The sequence below is a fragment of the Mauremys mutica genome, chromosome 1 (genome assembly GCF_020497125.1).
Source record: "Mauremys mutica isolate MM-2020 ecotype Southern chromosome 1, ASM2049712v1, whole genome shotgun sequence".
NCBI classification, from domain to species: domain Eukaryota; kingdom Metazoa; phylum Chordata; order Testudines; family Geoemydidae; genus Mauremys; species Mauremys mutica.
The window spans coordinates 92006633-92022429 of NC_059072.1; the positions used below are offsets into that span (position 1 = coordinate 92006633).

At 48.1% G+C, this 15797-nt stretch overlaps 1 protein-coding gene across 2 annotated transcripts; it reads left to right on the plus strand.

Annotated features, from left to right (window-relative positions):
• Positions 1-4250: 4250 nt before the first annotated feature.
• TOB2 (transducer of ERBB2, 2) lies at positions 4251-15531 on the plus strand. 2 transcript variants are annotated; one of them, XM_044984125.1, is made up of 2 exons: positions 4251-4513; positions 10886-15531. In XM_044984125.1, exon 2 carries the CDS (start codon positions 10965-10967, stop codon positions 11985-11987), a length of 1023 nt encoding a protein of 340 aa, XP_044840060.1. In that variant the 5' UTR covers positions 4251-4513; positions 10886-10964; the 3' UTR covers positions 11988-15531. The 2 variants fall into 2 exon arrangements, with proteins under 2 accessions (XP_044840060.1, XP_044840066.1); XM_044984131.1 differs by lacking the exon at positions 4251-4513 and adding an exon at positions 6859-6877.
• Positions 15532-15797: the final 266 nt, after the last annotated feature.

Sequence of the window (15797 nt, forward strand, 5' to 3'; positions counted from 1 at the left end):
AAGGCAGGAAAGAATTTCTCATTTCCTTTGGGTTTAGTTAAGTGTCATGTGACTTGAAAGTAAAGAATGTTCCTGTGCATGGAAGTGCTAATTATGCCCAATTATACCCTGACTGACCTTCCTTGGCATTGAACAACCTAGCAAAACTAGCTTTGTTCTGGCAACCTGGAGATTCCTTCCCTCTTGTGCGTGTGTCTGATTCAGTAGTTCTTTGTCATAATAGCCAAGTGGTCAAGAATGCATAAATGGATCCTTAGGACGGAATTCCACTCTCTCTTTCTCTCTGTGTATTAACCTCTGGATAATTAAAGGAACATAGTCAAGAGAGAAATATTTTAAGTGTCCTTATGTGCTATTAGTAACATCTTATTAAAACTAAAACAGAATTTCAGAAATGTAATTGGCTTTTTTACTAATGATACTGAACCTAGACTGGTCAGTTTCATTTCCTGATGCTTGGCTGGCAGGATGATTTTGTTTGAAGCAAAGCAATGGAATGTTTAAATTCTTAATGCACTCTTTTAGTTGAATTTCTGTTAAATGAAAAGTAATGGAGATATTTCTATTCATTATAGGTTTCATAATTTTCCCAATGGCCACCCATTTTCAACCTATCCTCCCAAAAAACAAAAAAAAACCCCACATATACTGCAAATCTTTTTTGGAGAGAGGGGAGATGAATTAGTAGCCATGCCTACTGCAGTGTAGTATCCAACACTGACTGCCACAACAGGTTTTCAAGATACACTCTTGACTGAGTTCATTTAGTCTTTGACTGCAGAAATGGTGGCTGGAGGGAGAGGGTTGTGAGGAAAAGGGGGTGAAGTGTAAAGGATCCATAGAGAGATCCCGGGGAACACAGAGTATCCTCATGAAAGCAGGGTTGGGGATGAATATTTTTTTGCAGTAGCCATTGTGGAGAGCAATTTAACCTGAAAGAATTTCAACTGTTTCAAAAGGATTTATAGTCTTTTGTAGTCTGAAGCTCTGAGATGATTAAAAAATAAGTGTAACTCCACAAGTTAAGAGGATCCAATAATGAGGTTACATATGAATCTATTATGCTACCTTTTCTGAGGAATTCTTTAGGATGAAAGGAAAATGGGAACAGATTAATTGGGCCAGACCTTTGGCTACTCTAGTCAATTGCCTTTTCTCTGCCAATGGTGATGCTGGTGGTTAATTATCTAAAAGACTGGTGCATGTTCTCTCTCTCTGACTTATCCATTTGTGTTCACTCTGAACCCAACTGTCCTGAAGATGAAGCTTGCAGAAGGTGGAAGCAGGCTATTTTTCAGTAGTGGTTCACATTTCTGGAATTTATTCCCCCAAGAAATTCTCTTACATAGATGCATCTAGAACACTTTGCAAGACACATTTTTATTCAGAATCCTGGGTGGTAAAGGTATGTCTACATTTCAATAAAATGCCCATGACTAGCCTGGGTCAGTGGACTTGGGCTCTGGGGCTATAAAATTGCAGTGTAGACATTTGGGCTTGGGCTGAAGCCTGGGTTCTCAGACCCTACACTGCAATTTTATAGCTCCATAGTCTGAGCCCTGCAAGCTCAAGTCAGATGACCCTGGCCAGCTGCTGGTGTTTTATTGTTGTATAGACCTACCCTTAGGTAGGTAATTGGCTGTATTTTTTCCTATTCTCAGTGCTTAAAGTTAGGGGCCTGTAGGAGCTTATTGTGTATTTGTTCTTGTTATTTGGAATTGATGAGTTCCCAATTGAAAACATAGAAAGTGGGCCAGTACAATAGTGATTAGTGCCCTATAAATGCATATAAATAGCACTGCTTCTGCATCAAATCCCCTATAATGTGCCTTATTGTGCAGTGCTATGTTATGGAGAATATTCCTTCCTGACCCTAGCTGGTGATTGGCTTCAACCTGGAAGCAGCAGGACCCATGAACTCTTAGTAATATAAATACATAACATTCTATAATTTTCAGGAAAATATTTTTCACTACATGAAGAACAAGCCCTTGTGCTGATGCTCACTAATATCATCACTGCAGAGCCTCTTCTCAGCGTCTAACCCATTTTGAAAAGGGTAAATATATGGTATGTTATAGTGTGACTAGTAGATGATGCATCAATTGGATTTCAAATAGTTTTACCAAACTCTGCACTGCCTTCGTCCCCAGGCTGGGACTTGGGCCATCAATTGCCAAGGCTAGGGCAGTCTGAGGTAATCGTTTATTTTGCTTGTGCTTAAGGTGAGCCCTGCCTACTTGACCTAGATAAACCTTAAAACAATATAGCTGTTCATCTCCACAAGGAGGGCTTGAACACACAAGGCCCCATTGTAAGGCCTCCTAGAACCTTTTAATAGAAAACTACACCTCCCAGCAGCCTCTGCTCCGTGGAGGAGACAGCCCGGCTCGCACACGCCCCCTTCAGCTGACTGGTTGACGCAACAGACCAATCCGAAGGCGCCGCCTAACCTTGCCAGCCAATGGGGAGGCTGTTGCTAACACGCCGCTGTTATTTTTAGCACAGTCTGCGCGCGTGCACCTTGCAGGTTGCTCGCACCGTGTCAATGCCTGCGCGTAAAGTGGAGATGATGATGATGATGATGATGATGTCAATGCGCAAGCGCGTTGAAAAAAAGTAGTCCCTGAGCTGGGCGTTGCAACCAGCGGCTTAGAGGAGGGAAATGCGTCCCAGCGGACAGTTAAAGTCACATCCCTGCCTCGAGGGGCGGGGGGGCTCCTGGTTTAAAAGGCTCTAGGCCTGCTGCTCCCGTGTCATGGGGTGTAACACTGCGCCAATAAGGACGCTGGCTGCAGGCCTCGGCCTCAGTGCGAACAGCGCCGTGAAACGAAGCGAGGGGAGGTGGCGGCGCGTTGCAGATCGTCCCTCCCCGTCCGAACAGGCGCTGGCGAGGGAACTCGGGCACGGTGCGGGGTCTCCCCTGGGAAGGGGGCGGTGGTCCCACGAGTCAGGGGCGCTGGTTGTGTGGCCGAGGGGGGTGTTCACACGCATACAAACGCGGGCGTGCGGGGCGGCGCTGCTAGCGCAGCCTGCGTTCGTCTGGCCTTGGTGTCACCCCCCCGGCTCCTACCCCGCCCCCTCCTTGGAGGCCCGGGGCACCCTCAGCTAGTCCCGTCTGCGGACCCAAAGAGCCGCTGCACACCCACGTGTGTCCCACGCCGAGCCGAGCCTGTCAACAGCCCCCGACTCGTGGGGAGAGCTGCGGTGGCAGGATCAGGAGGAGACGGGATAATGGGGTTTCTATTGAGCAGCGGGGGGGGGGATCATTGTAACACATTTATCTTCTCACAGCTGCTGGGGAGGGTTTTTTTGTTTTGGGGGGTGTTTTTTTTGTTGCAGAGCAGCAGCCGGTGGAATGATCAGGATAGGGGATTTCTATCAACCACTTTTTTCAAAGAGGGTTGTTTTTACCCTTTTAATTGAAGCGATTTGATGCTGAGACTGTTTAACTCGTTTTTTTTGGAGTGTGAATGCGTTTGTTCAAAGCACTTTTCTTCTGGTTTGAGGTCATTTTTGAAGCGATTCCTCGCTCTCCGTCAAAGAGATGGATGTCTACGATGATTAGCCACCCTCTAAACACACACAAACCCCATTAACACCATTCGCTGTAGCTGCTGCTGGGAGAGGTCAGATAATGATGCATGTGGGATAAAAGAAAAATCTTATCGTTTTTTTTCCCTCCCTTTTGATGCTCTTGCTCTGTCCCAAGTCCTGAAGCGATAAGGAGCTTGGGGAAATCTCAGGTCAATCCAGCCTGGCTATTTGATCCCTTCCAAATCCCTCCGTGCCCCTTTCTCCTCTCTCTTAAACCAGTGCATAAACCACAGCGTTGCAAACCCCTCCACAAGCTGCAAAAACAGCCGGCTGAGCTGCCCCTGGTTTGCAGCACTGTCCTATCGCCTAGCTGCCTAACCAGAGGTGATCCACCATGAACAGACCACTACAGGGAATGGAGGGGGGAAAGCTCCAGGCTTTAGTGAAGTCACAACCCGGAGCAGGGGAGAGAAAACACAATCACACACACACTGCTGCCCCCGGGCGATCCTCGCAGGGACTCCCCCCTGGAGAAGGCGCGCGGCGACTAATGGCTGGGGACGGGCGTGGACAAAAGGGTTAATTTCCAGCGAGGGTTTGGGGAAGTAGTTCCGGCTCTCCCTTCTCCCCCACCCCCTTGTCCTTTGGAGGACGCGTCACGCTGGGTGTGGAAGAGGAGATCCTTGCGCAGGGTTGCTAAGGGTGAAACTTTTCATTTACTTTGCTCACTTTGGGCCAGGGCGAGGGAGGCTCCGGATCCCAGTGGCGGGAGAGGAGGGGGGAAAACCAGCCAGGGGGCGCCCCAAACAACCCCTCCCACCCAGGCCGTAGCAGGGGGGAGCCACCCACCCACCGCAACCCCATCCGCACCCCGTGCAAAAGAGAGAGAAAAAAGAAACCTCCAGAGAAACCCTCCAGCAACACCCACCCCCGGCAGGAGCAAGGAGCCGCCCGCCCGCCCGCAGCTGAGGACGAAGTAAGTGGGGCTGGGGCGCTCCCTGGCGATCGGGGGGCACAGAGCGGCCCTGCCTCGCCCCCTCTTACACCTGCTGAACGCCCCCCCTCCCCCCCGGACTGGGACCCGTCTCTTCCCCCTGCTGGCTGACTGCGGCTCGCTCCTCAGCGCCGCCCGGGCTCCATCGGAGCGGGGAGCCGAGCCGTGGCTGGCCGGGGAGAACCCCCCTGCCTCGATTTCCACCCTGCCCCTTCCCACTCTGCAGCTTGCGGGGCGGCTGGGAGAAAATCCGGCCTTGGCTTGCAAAGGGGGGGGGGCTAATGTCCTACAAAATGGGGAGCCCCCCCAGGCGTTTTCATCCTTTAAAGCGTTTCTGGTGCTGGTGGGATCTTGATTTGCGGGGCGCGGGGTGGGGGACAGTCCTTTGGCTTGCGACGCTTTGAAATGCCCGAGTTCACCATTTTGTTCTGGCTTTTGTTATCCTTCCTGCGAGGGGATTTAAAAATGAAAGGTCCAGAGACAGCCCCTACGGAAAAATGAGCCTGCGGGTTGGGCTGGGGGGAGGGGGGCCGGGACGGGACCAGGGCAGCTGTTGGATCGCTGAACAAGAAGGGGGGGCTGGATCCGCTCCCCCTTTGTGGGAGCAGCTGCCGTTGGCCAAAAGGGAGAGATGGGGGGTGCCGGGGGCGAAGGGGGGTGCTGCTCTCCGGCGGGGCTCGCTTCCTCCAGCGCTGCTGACAGCGGGCATTGTGCTTTGGCCAAGCGACGCTTCTCTTTGACGCTCTGTCGCCCCCCTCCCCGGCATGGGATGGGGTCCTAAAGGCCAACCCAGGGTGGCCTGCCGCAGGAACGGCCCCTCCACCGCAGACCAGGAAGATTGGGGGCGGGGGGAGGAGAGATGAGACTAAGAAATATAATCCCCGTGCCCTTAGTGGGTTGAATAATTTCCTTTCCCTTTGAGGAGGATCTGTGGGGAGGATCCCCTATTGTTGGTGGGGGGTGGATATCAGGTCAGATCTATTCCCTCTTTGCCCCCCCCTCGAAGGACTAAGGATATTTATGTTGTGGGGTGTGGGGGGGGTCCCCAACAAAGGACCAGGCCTAAAGACCTGTACGCTCAGGGCGATGGGGGCTAGAGTCTAGTCTGGAGGGCTTGGGCACCTGTAACAAAGCCAGGTCTCTGGCCTGGGCCCTCTTCTCCCGGGGAGAACAAGAGGGGTCATTTGCCATATGTCGGCAAAAGTAAAGGTCAGGCAAGGCCTAAGCACCCTTCCCCCAGGGGTCTGCCGTACACCCAGCGCCTCCCCAAAGCCTCTGGGCCTAGGCACCCTTCATGGAGGGTTATTAGGGTTTCCCTTCTTCCACGCACCCCTTCCCCCAATACATTTTGAGGCAGAGAAATGTCCTTGCCTTGGGGGGGAATCATCCCGTGTCGTCTCCTCCTCCCTGCCACCCAGTTGCAGGCCTCTTCCTGGGGCCTTGTTTGGGATCTGTTGGTTTGGGTGCTGATCTCTTCCCCCAACAGCGAGGCAGCTTTGGGTGGTGACCGGATAGCAGGTGTGAAAAATCAGGACACTTTTTTTTTTTTTTTGAAGGGGGGGTGCACAAGACAAAGCCCCTAATATTGGGACCTCTGTCTCCTCACTCCCTTTACTTATTTATCCCTGCCCCACAGCAAGGGTGACCAATGTGGGGAGAAGGGAGCAAGCTGGGTGGCTTTTGGGGGTGGGGGGTACAGGTGTGGCCTTAAGTCTTTAAAGGCAATTTTCATAATACCATCAAAGAGCTCTCTAGTACCCCACTTCGGAGTCACTCCTAGCCCCCAACCAAGGGGATGTTTGCTAATACGTGTGGGGGGTTCCGGGGTGTGTATGGGGAGGTGACGGGTAAATAGGCTTCTTCCCCCCCCCCCCCGAAAGGCGAGAGATCGCTTAGACCCCTAAAAATACCCAGCAATTCCCGATGACACGGTACATGGGGTGTGTTTCTTGCATTGGGCAATTGGCTGGGAGGATTGAGAGCACCAAGAGCGCATGTGCCATGGAAAATTTTCTACACTGCTCCTCTGAGCAGGCGCTGGTTCTTTGGGCCAGGGTTGGCGCAAGGCATATTGGGAAATGTAGTTCAGCGGCAAAGTAGGTCACTCGCCTTAGCTCAGATGAGGGCCTGGAGAAGTGGAGGGTGAAGGACTGCAACTCCCAGGATCCTGTGTGTTAGCTATAGTAAGGTGGGGGAGGTGGATTGCGAGTGTTTGTAGAAATTTCCTTGGCTGGGTTATTGGAAATGCATCATCCTCTGTGAGCCTTGGCTGCTGTGCTTAAAGCGGGGTGGGGGGAGCTGGACTCCCAGCTGAGAGAGGCTGATCTGGAGAACAGGCCCTCTAATGTATGTATAATTTTGCATGGGATGGGGCTTGGGCGGGGTGTGTCCTCTGTATAACACCCACCATCACCACGCACACAGGGACAGTGGTTTTGATAGTGTTTATAAGGGAGAGAGGCAATCATAGATTTTGCAATCTTGGTGTCTAGAATGTGTGTCCATAGGGCCCATTCCTCCCCATGCACACAGTCTGGAGGGATCGCTGAGTGTTTAAAAATACTTCTCTCTCTCTCTCTCTCTGTTTGGAGGTTATGTGCCTTAAAATTGTTTAAACATAGAAAATAATTGGATTGCCTCTTATAGTCTGTGGATGGGGGTGAGTGAGGATGGTTAGAGACAAGGCTGTTATTTTGGTAGGGTGTGGCCTGCAAAGTAACATAGAAGGTTATTCTATCATACTGGCCTTGATTTTTTTTTTTAATCCCTTTGAAATGTCGCTGTGTGCGCTTAATGAGGGGGCAGAATCACAGACCTGTTTTCAGAGGGATAATTGCTCTTAATAGGTTTAAAAAATAGATCTTGTTCCAGATTGAAACTTGTCTTACAAGGTCACTGCTTAGTATCTTCATAACCGGGAGGAATAGGGATGTTTAAAGTGTTCGTTCTCATCTAATGTGTACAGTCATTTTGCCCATTTTCTTTAACATCTGTGCTCTGTGAAAACAGAGAGAGGGTTGATCTCCAGAGCTCCTGCATTTCTGCAACATAACCTATATGGGGAAACATTCATCCTTTTTTTTCCCCCTCCCCCCCTTCCCATAAAATATTTGTCCAGCAAATATATGTTGGGGGGGGGGGGAATATGTACATTTTTCTGTGACTGGCCTTATCATTTGCAAAACATGCTATGATACTTCCTACCTTGGTCATCAGTTTCAAGACCTTTGCTTCCCCCCCACCCCTCCCAAAAGCCCCCTAGGTATGTAAAAGAAAATATATTTTTTCACTGCAGATGGGCTGATTCAGCTGCAACTATTTTATGGTTTAAAACTAGTAATCAGCTCCACCATATGGGTTCTTGTATTGGCAATCCTGGGATTAAGGGATCCGAATGGAATACATTTTATTATGCTAACAATGTGGGGAATAAATGGTGTCTCTTGCTCATTTGGAACCTCTCTTACATTTGAAGGCATCTGCCAAGGCCTGTTGTATATAGCTGTCTTGGTGCATGCTGTTATTTGGTTAATTGCTTTTTTTTTAAATTGAAGCCACAGACGCCACACTCAGAGTATTCTCCATTTTAAAAAAAAGAAAAAGTGCTCCATTTTTATAACTCCTCTCTGCAAGCTTGATACTGAAATTGGTTGCTGCATTTTACTCCTCCTTCTCCTTGCCTCCCACGGAAGTACTGTGCTGATTTGTTGAAGATGCAGGACTGCTGAGAGGCACTGAGGCTTTGTGCTGTTTTGGGGATGATAATAAATCAAGTCCCTGGAGTGTTTGGATTTTTTTTCTCCCCCTTTACCTTCTTCTGAAACATCTGGTGCTGGTCACATCAGAGAAGTAATACTGGACTAAATGGACCACTGATTGATCCCATCTGTCAGTTCCAGTGTGCCTGCGGTTGCTGGGGATCACTAAGGCTGTTGGCAATTTCTGTTAAAGATCACTATATCAATTCTCTTTGCAAGAAAACTCTTTATTACCTCCTGTCCTTGTTCTGTTAAAGGGACCCTTCTTGAGTACAGTTTTTCTGGTAGCTTGTATTTTTATACTGTCATTGTCTCTTATTTTTGGAACTCTCTTGAAAACATGCTTGTTTCTCTACAAAAGTTGCCAAAATTTGAAAACCAAGATCCTCTTATATCACCCCACTTAACTTTTGGTCTCTGATGCACTGGATCTGGATCAGAATTGTGACCCAGAGGTGTCTTCCCACTAACATCCAATCTTGCTAGGATTCCAGTGAACCAGGCTGGGTGCCATAGTAACAGAAGTTGGTTTTATGCAATCTACTTGGGATAACATGGGCTGATTAGGCCTCTGTTATTTCGGCATGTATTCCACAGGTCCACTGGCTCTCCTTTCCTCTGAAAGTCATTGAAAGCCTCCATCCCAAGTTATTGAGTCCCACCTACACACTAGCCTGAGAATGACCTGTCCTAGTTGACCTTTCAGAAAGCTGCCTTGTTCAGTTCTTCTTGGCATGTTTCTATTTTATTTTAACTTAGGCAAGTTCCCAGTGACCTGACAGAACTTCTCATGGTTCAGTAACTCCTGAAATCCAAGCTCCAAAGGCTGGCGGTGCCTTTTCAACTCTCAGCGGTCACTCGCTGCCTCTACTCGCTTCCATGCGAGGCTAAACCTGGAGGGGTTTATTTCTAGAACTTTGTAGCTTCTTGTGCCAGCTGATCTTGAGGTATTTACAGCTCCAGCTGCCTGTTGTTGTACTCCTGGAAATAAAACTCCCTGAACATAAGTTACCAATATAATAGCTTTTTAACGTAGAATTCGTACTGTCATTTTTGTCATAACTCAGTCTTCATTTAAAAACAAATTGTGCATGTCACCATTAATGCTGCATGTTTACTCCCTGCCATCCACTCAACCAGGGTAGGTAAACTAGCCCTAATCAGTTTCCCTTTCTGCTTCTCTTGCTCTAGACCAGTGTTGCCTGGGTTTCTAGTTCTGCAGGGGAAGGTTTATGTCTTAACTCTGTGACACACCCACACCCACTAACCTAAATGCTTGGTCTGAAGGCTTGCAAGTGTCCTTTAAGCCCATTTTGCCAATGTGAATGAATGCGGTGTGTGCATGTTTGTCTCACAGAGCCCAGGGTAGTGGAGAGCTGACTTGCCTCTGACTAAGCTATCAATTAAAAACTGGATGTGCTGCTTCCCTGCTGAATGGAACAGGAGTTGATAGTGGTATACTTTTTTAAAAAGTCTGAGATTCTCTGTCCTTTCCCATCTCCTCTCTTTGAGGAAATGACCCACCTAGAGAGTTTGTTGGTACCTGGAAAAAGACTGTTCATTAATCCGTCTATGTTACAGAGTCAGTGTTGTGGGTTCACACTCTGCTTTTGTGGGTTTTCCTGCTTTCAGTAATGACCTCATCAGGTAGGGAAGGAGGATTATTTCTGTTTTGGCAAGTGAGTTAAAAGTTGTGTGGGCCTACAATACTCTCCATACACCCTTTTCTGCTGGAATAACAACAGGGCTGGGAACTATGCACAACAGGTGTCCAGCGATGTATGTAGTGTGCACACCCCACACTATTTACTGATCTGAATTAAACTGAGACATAAAGCTTTTTAGCTTGATTTAGCCAGACAAATCCTCTGTCAGGGGCAGGTGAGTATCTGAATGTCAGATGAACTGTCCACTTTGAGGAGATAGTAAAACTGGGCTGGCAGTTAGTGCCTCACTATCATCATACCCTCACCTCCACTCTCATCCTTGAGCCAGCAGGACCAGAGAATGCAAATCTCCAAAAACCACCAGCAGCCACTGCCTTCCAACTGAGTGTTGTTGCTGTTCCTCAGCAGAGAGGCTGGTGTTGACATACAGAGTTCAGGAGTTGATCTCCACTCAGGATGGGGAAAGACTCTCATGATTCTGCCTTGATGTAATTTTTTTAAATCGGAGGCACATGAGGTGAAAGGAAGTAAATAAGAGTTGAAGCAAAAGGAGATGTATTAAAATACATACTAACCACTGTACCAAAACAAACTGTTTGTCCAGTTAGTTTGGTATCCTGTCTCAATTGGTGATCAGTGTTGGATAACTTGAGAAAACGGCATCATACGCGCGCACAGTTCAACGTAGTACTCGTTCCATTTAGTAGGGCAGAATTTCTTCCTGACCTCCTCCTAGCAATCCACTTATGTCATGTAGCATAAGGATTGAGTGCATTTGTGTAGCTTTTATTCTAGGAAGTAGCCTTGCAAATGCTGTTTGTAGAAATGTCTAATCCTTTTGTAAATATACAAAGCTGTTTGCCTCAACAATATTAAAGTTGCCACGTTCTCTTCTCTCCCTTCATCCATCTTTTTTTCTTCTTTTCTAGGATTGCTTGGAGCCAAATCTTGTGTATGTTGTTTGTCTCTTTCAATACACTGCCCTGACTTGCTTGCTGTGAAGGGAGTATGCATCTGGAGATCAAAGTTGCTCTGAACTTCATCATCTCGTACCTGTATAACAAGCTTCCCCGGAGGCGGGCAGACCTGTTTGGTGAAGAGCTAGAACGCCTGCTGAAGAAGAAATATGAGGGCCACTGGTACCCGGAAAAGCCTCTGAAGGGTTCTGGCTATCGCTGCGTACACATCGGGGAAACGGTGGATCCGGTGGTGGAACTGGCGGCCAAACGGAGTGGGCTGGCCGTAGAGGATGTGCGGGCTAATGTGCCTGAAGAACTGAGCGTCTGGATCGATCCTTCTGAGGTCTCCTACCAAATTGGCGAGAAAGGGTCTGTCAAGGTCCTGTATCTGGATGACAGTGAGGGCTGCAGTGCAGCTGAGCTGGATAAGGAGATCAAGAGCAGCTTCAACCCTGATGCCCAGGTGTTTGTCCCCATTGGTAGCCAGGACAACTCCTTGTCCAACTCACCATCGCCATCCTTTGGCCAGTCACCCAGCCCCACCTTCATCCCCCGCTCTGCCCAGCCCATCACCTTTACCACTGCCACGTTTGCTGCCACAAAGTTTGGCTCCACCAAGATGAAGAAGGGTGGGGGTGGGGGTGGGGGAGCAGGAGCTCAACAGCAGCAGCAAAGGATGGCCAGGTCACCCACCAACAACCTGCTGAAGCACAAGGGCCTCTCCCTCTCTATGCATTCTCTGAACTTCATCGGGGGCGGGGGGAGTCAAGCTCCTCAGTCGCAGCTCTCCCCCAATGCCAAGGAGTTTGTTTACAATGGCGGATCGTCTGGAGCCAGCGGCCTCTTCTTTGAGGGTGTCACCAATGAGAATCAGGGCGGCAGCATCCCGCCGGCCTCCCAGTTCAACACTAGCACCAGCGGCGGCAGCGGCTTTGACATGGCTCAGGTCTTCAGCAGCAGCAGCAACAGCCTCTTTCTGGAGAAGTCTCCCTTTGTGGAAGGACTCAGCTACAACCTGAACGCCATGCAGTATCCCAGCCAGTCTTTCCAGCCTGTCGTCCTGGCCAACTGACCAGGAGGAAGGAGAATATTTGGGGAAAACAAGAATTAAAAAAAAAAAAGAGAAGAAAAATGAAAAATAGAAATATACAAAAATTTGAAATCTTATAAATATAGCTTCTTGGAAAGAGAGACAACCCCGGAGTCATTGTGCTGTGCCGGGCAGCGCTCCTGAAGCACTGAATTGTTTTTTAACTCAATCCCCATGCTTTTTCCTACCCACTTTTTTACTCCTGTAATGGGTTTGCTTGGTCCAGAAATGGTGGAAACAAAGGTCACTTTATCTTCCTGTCTCCCAACTTCCTCCTCAGAGCTGGGCTTTAGTATCTTGTTCTTTGGTGTAGAGATGGCCTGTTCTGGGCATTCCCATATCCCTGGGTGCGAGGCTGCCTTGCTGAGAGAGGAGCAGGGGTATTTGTTTGGTTTTCAGTGCCAGGCAAGAGGTGCACAGTTTCATTGTATGCTTCCCAGAGAGGGGTGTGGGGGGCTTGCTTCTTACCATGATTAGTCAGTTCCTTTCCTCCCACTGGGAACAGACAGGGGGAGTGTACCGAGTTCCCCTTACCCTGCCAACTTTAGACTATGACCTTGTCATCCAAAACCCTTCAAAACTGCCACAGTTGATGCCAGCCTCTGTTTTGGAATAAGATTCCCCCAGTCTCCTTTTCCTTGCCAGGCAGGTAAGTTGGAGCACTACTATGAAATGGCTGCTTCCTGCTGTCTTCCCTCTCTACACTTTCACCCAGAGGTGAATGCTGGAGAAGAACAGCACTCTGTTATACCAGTGAGTCCATTTATGATTCCTACCCCCACCCTCATGCACGAAGGATCTTGTCTGAGCTGGTCTCTTCAAGTTGGTCAGAGCCAGTGTCAGTTCAATAGGGTTGCTATTATATACAAGCACTACAGTAGGTGCACCCACTGCTGTTTATAGGGAGGACGTATCGGTCCTTATGTATTGCACTTCTCTTTCAGGGGCCGTGGTTAGATATGCTGCCTCTCACATTCTTATGTGCTTTTCTTACCCTCCAATGTGAGCAGCATCCACTGATGTTCCTTTGGAGCAGTCTCCAAATGTTTTGAGTTCTCTTACTCTCAGCTACCTTTGGTTACAGGCTCTCGGGGGCGAGGGGAAGGGTTTCCTGCTTTTGAAGAGGCAGCACAGCTTTCTGGAGAGAGCAGGGGATTGCATCGCCCAGGCTGCTTTCCTGATTGATGGCTTGAGGGGCGTCACTTCCTGTTTTCTTTTATTAAAAAATATAATAGTGTGACCAAACCCCCTTTGCTTTCCTTCTGGAAGGATAGGAGAGGGCAGGTGACTTAGTACAGAGGGGAATGCCCAGGAGGGGTTGTACTCAGCCCCTAGTGTTAACTGATCGATCCAGCCAGAGACACACAGTCTAGAGGGGGCTTGCTGCAGAATAGGGACTAATACTTTGAAATGACTGATGGTGTTGGGAGAAGAAACTTATATTCCAGGACCTAGATGAATGGTTGTCCCCTCCTCGTTATTGGGAGTAACAAAGAGCTAGGAATCCTCAAGCTGCTCCCTAGTTTTTACACACACACACACACACACACATACACACAAAAATATGCTGGAGCAAGGGAAGGAGTAGGACAGAAGTGGCCTTTGATAGGCTGCTTCTGCATCTTGTTATTCCATAGCCTGCCTCCATGATGTGTGGGGATCCCTATTCCTCCCAGATGGGGCAAGCTAGACCCCCCTGGGATTGGGGACTCTAGGTGGGAAGACTGCCTCCTGGGGTGTCAGCCTTGGGCTAGGAAGAAAGTGAAGAGGAGAGATCTGAAGCAGATACATCTAGTTTTGGGGCATTCCTTTTTTTTTTTATAAACAATCTTTTCCAGCTTTGCTGTCTCCCATGTTTGTTTTTAACTAAACCTGTCTCTGGAGCTTCTTCTGAGACTCACCTCAAGTATTTTTGTAATTAAGGGATAAGATCCAGTTTACTTTTCCAAGACTTCACTGTCAGTGGGAGGAGGCTTTGAACTCCCATTTCTCCCCACCCCCAAAAACCCCCAAGTTGATGACACTCCAGCCCTCATGTCTTTGTGTGTGTGTTGTGAATGAACCTTATTCGGGTTAAGGGGACTGCCCCGCCACAACTGACCCTACCCTGGTCTCAGTAGGGGGCTTGTTTCTAAATCCCCATCACTTGCATTAATGGGAAGAGCACTCTTCTAATTGCGTTGAATCTCAACACACCATTTCCCAAAACAGGCTGCTTGCCACTTATTGGCTGTGACCCAACTGGCAGGTGGGTGGGAGGCGAGGGCAGCCACTACTAAGCAGTCTGTCCTAGCATGATGTGTGAAACCTGTGGGGTTGAAGATGGAAAAACTAGAATGAGACTCTAGGGATCTGTTTAGCTGATCCTCTTTCTCACCAACTTTACCACTGCCACCCAGTTCCTCCCCTTTGAGCGTACTGTAGACTGCCAGACTATTGCACTGGACTAAATAACTCTCCGCACCTCAGGGGACCGGCTGGCTTCCCAGCCCAGTTTCCTTTGTTGTTTCCACCCCTCTCATCCTTCAGCAAAGTGCTGCTATGAGTCACTGCCTGGGTGGGATTGTGCACCCTCTTACGGTATGGGAAGGGAGGGGAAGAGATGGAACATCACCAGCCACCTGCTATGTGTGTGTGAAGCTTTGATGCTGCTTTAACCTGCTTACACGTATTGTAACTGCTTTAAAAATAGTGTCGCAAAGACGAGGAGGGAAAGGGGAGGGGACCAACCTCTTTGTATCTTAAAGGAAAAAAAAGTGTGCTTCAGAAGCGTTTCTCCAGCACTGGTGGCAATTAAACTAATGGCCTTTTTTGGTCTGGTCTTGGATTTAGGCGTTCAGCTTCGATTTTATTTTTTAAAACCTGCACTAATTAACCTGGTTTCTTAGGAAAAGAGAGCGAGAGAGATTTTTTTTTAACTTTTATTTTTTATGGGTTTGTGTTTTTTTGTTGATGTCCGTTTGTATTGAATAATTTGCTACATTTGTAAAATGTAAGAGGTATATATAATATATGTATATTTCTAACGTAAAAAAATGTAATTTTTTCTTTGAGATTTTTTCTTAAGAGGAGAGAAAAAATATTTTTTCAGGAAAAAAAACTTTAAAAAAAAAAAGCAGTGAAAATTCCTTTCTCCATCCCCCAGCTCCCTCCTTCCCCCTCCCTAACCTCTTGTGAAGAGAGAATCAACAACTGTATGATCTTGGAGACAGAGGGAGAAAATGTGTGAACACAAAGAGGACAGAATTATGTATGTTTCTTCATGTAGAAGGTTCCTATGTTTGTTCTGTTTGTTTTTATGAGAAGGGGTCTACTGAGAGGGGGATCAAGGGGTTGCTGTTTTTTTCTTTAGCGAAGGAGGAATACAATCAGAGTTTTGTATTCAGAATGTTGTGCAATATTTTGGAACGGGACATTGGCGTGTCTAGAGATTTAGTTAAAAACAAAACAAAAAGTTGATCAAATCTGTACAGTTTCTATTGTTCCAGATTTTTTTAAGTTTGTATTAAAAGCATGATATATAATAGCCTCTTGTCCTGTGTTGTGTTGTGCGCTCAGCTGGCGGGGGGGAATGCATGGAGGAAGTCCCTGCTTTCTGGCCTGATGTTAGACAGCAAAATCATTATTGTGCTAACACCCTCCTAGAAAGACCATATGTCCATCTCAGCCAGTCTTCCACCTGATGCTACATTGGATAAAAGCTCTGGCCCATCTAGTCTGGTATTCATCTCCACATAAACCCACTGGCCCATACTCTGGTATCCCTTCTCAACCAGTGCAGTGGTGGTAAAG

Coding starts and splice junctions, on each gene's coding strand:
- TOB2 (XM_044984125.1), top strand. CDS start 10,965: ATGCATCTGGAGATCAAAGTTGCTCTGAACTTCATCATCTCGTACCTG.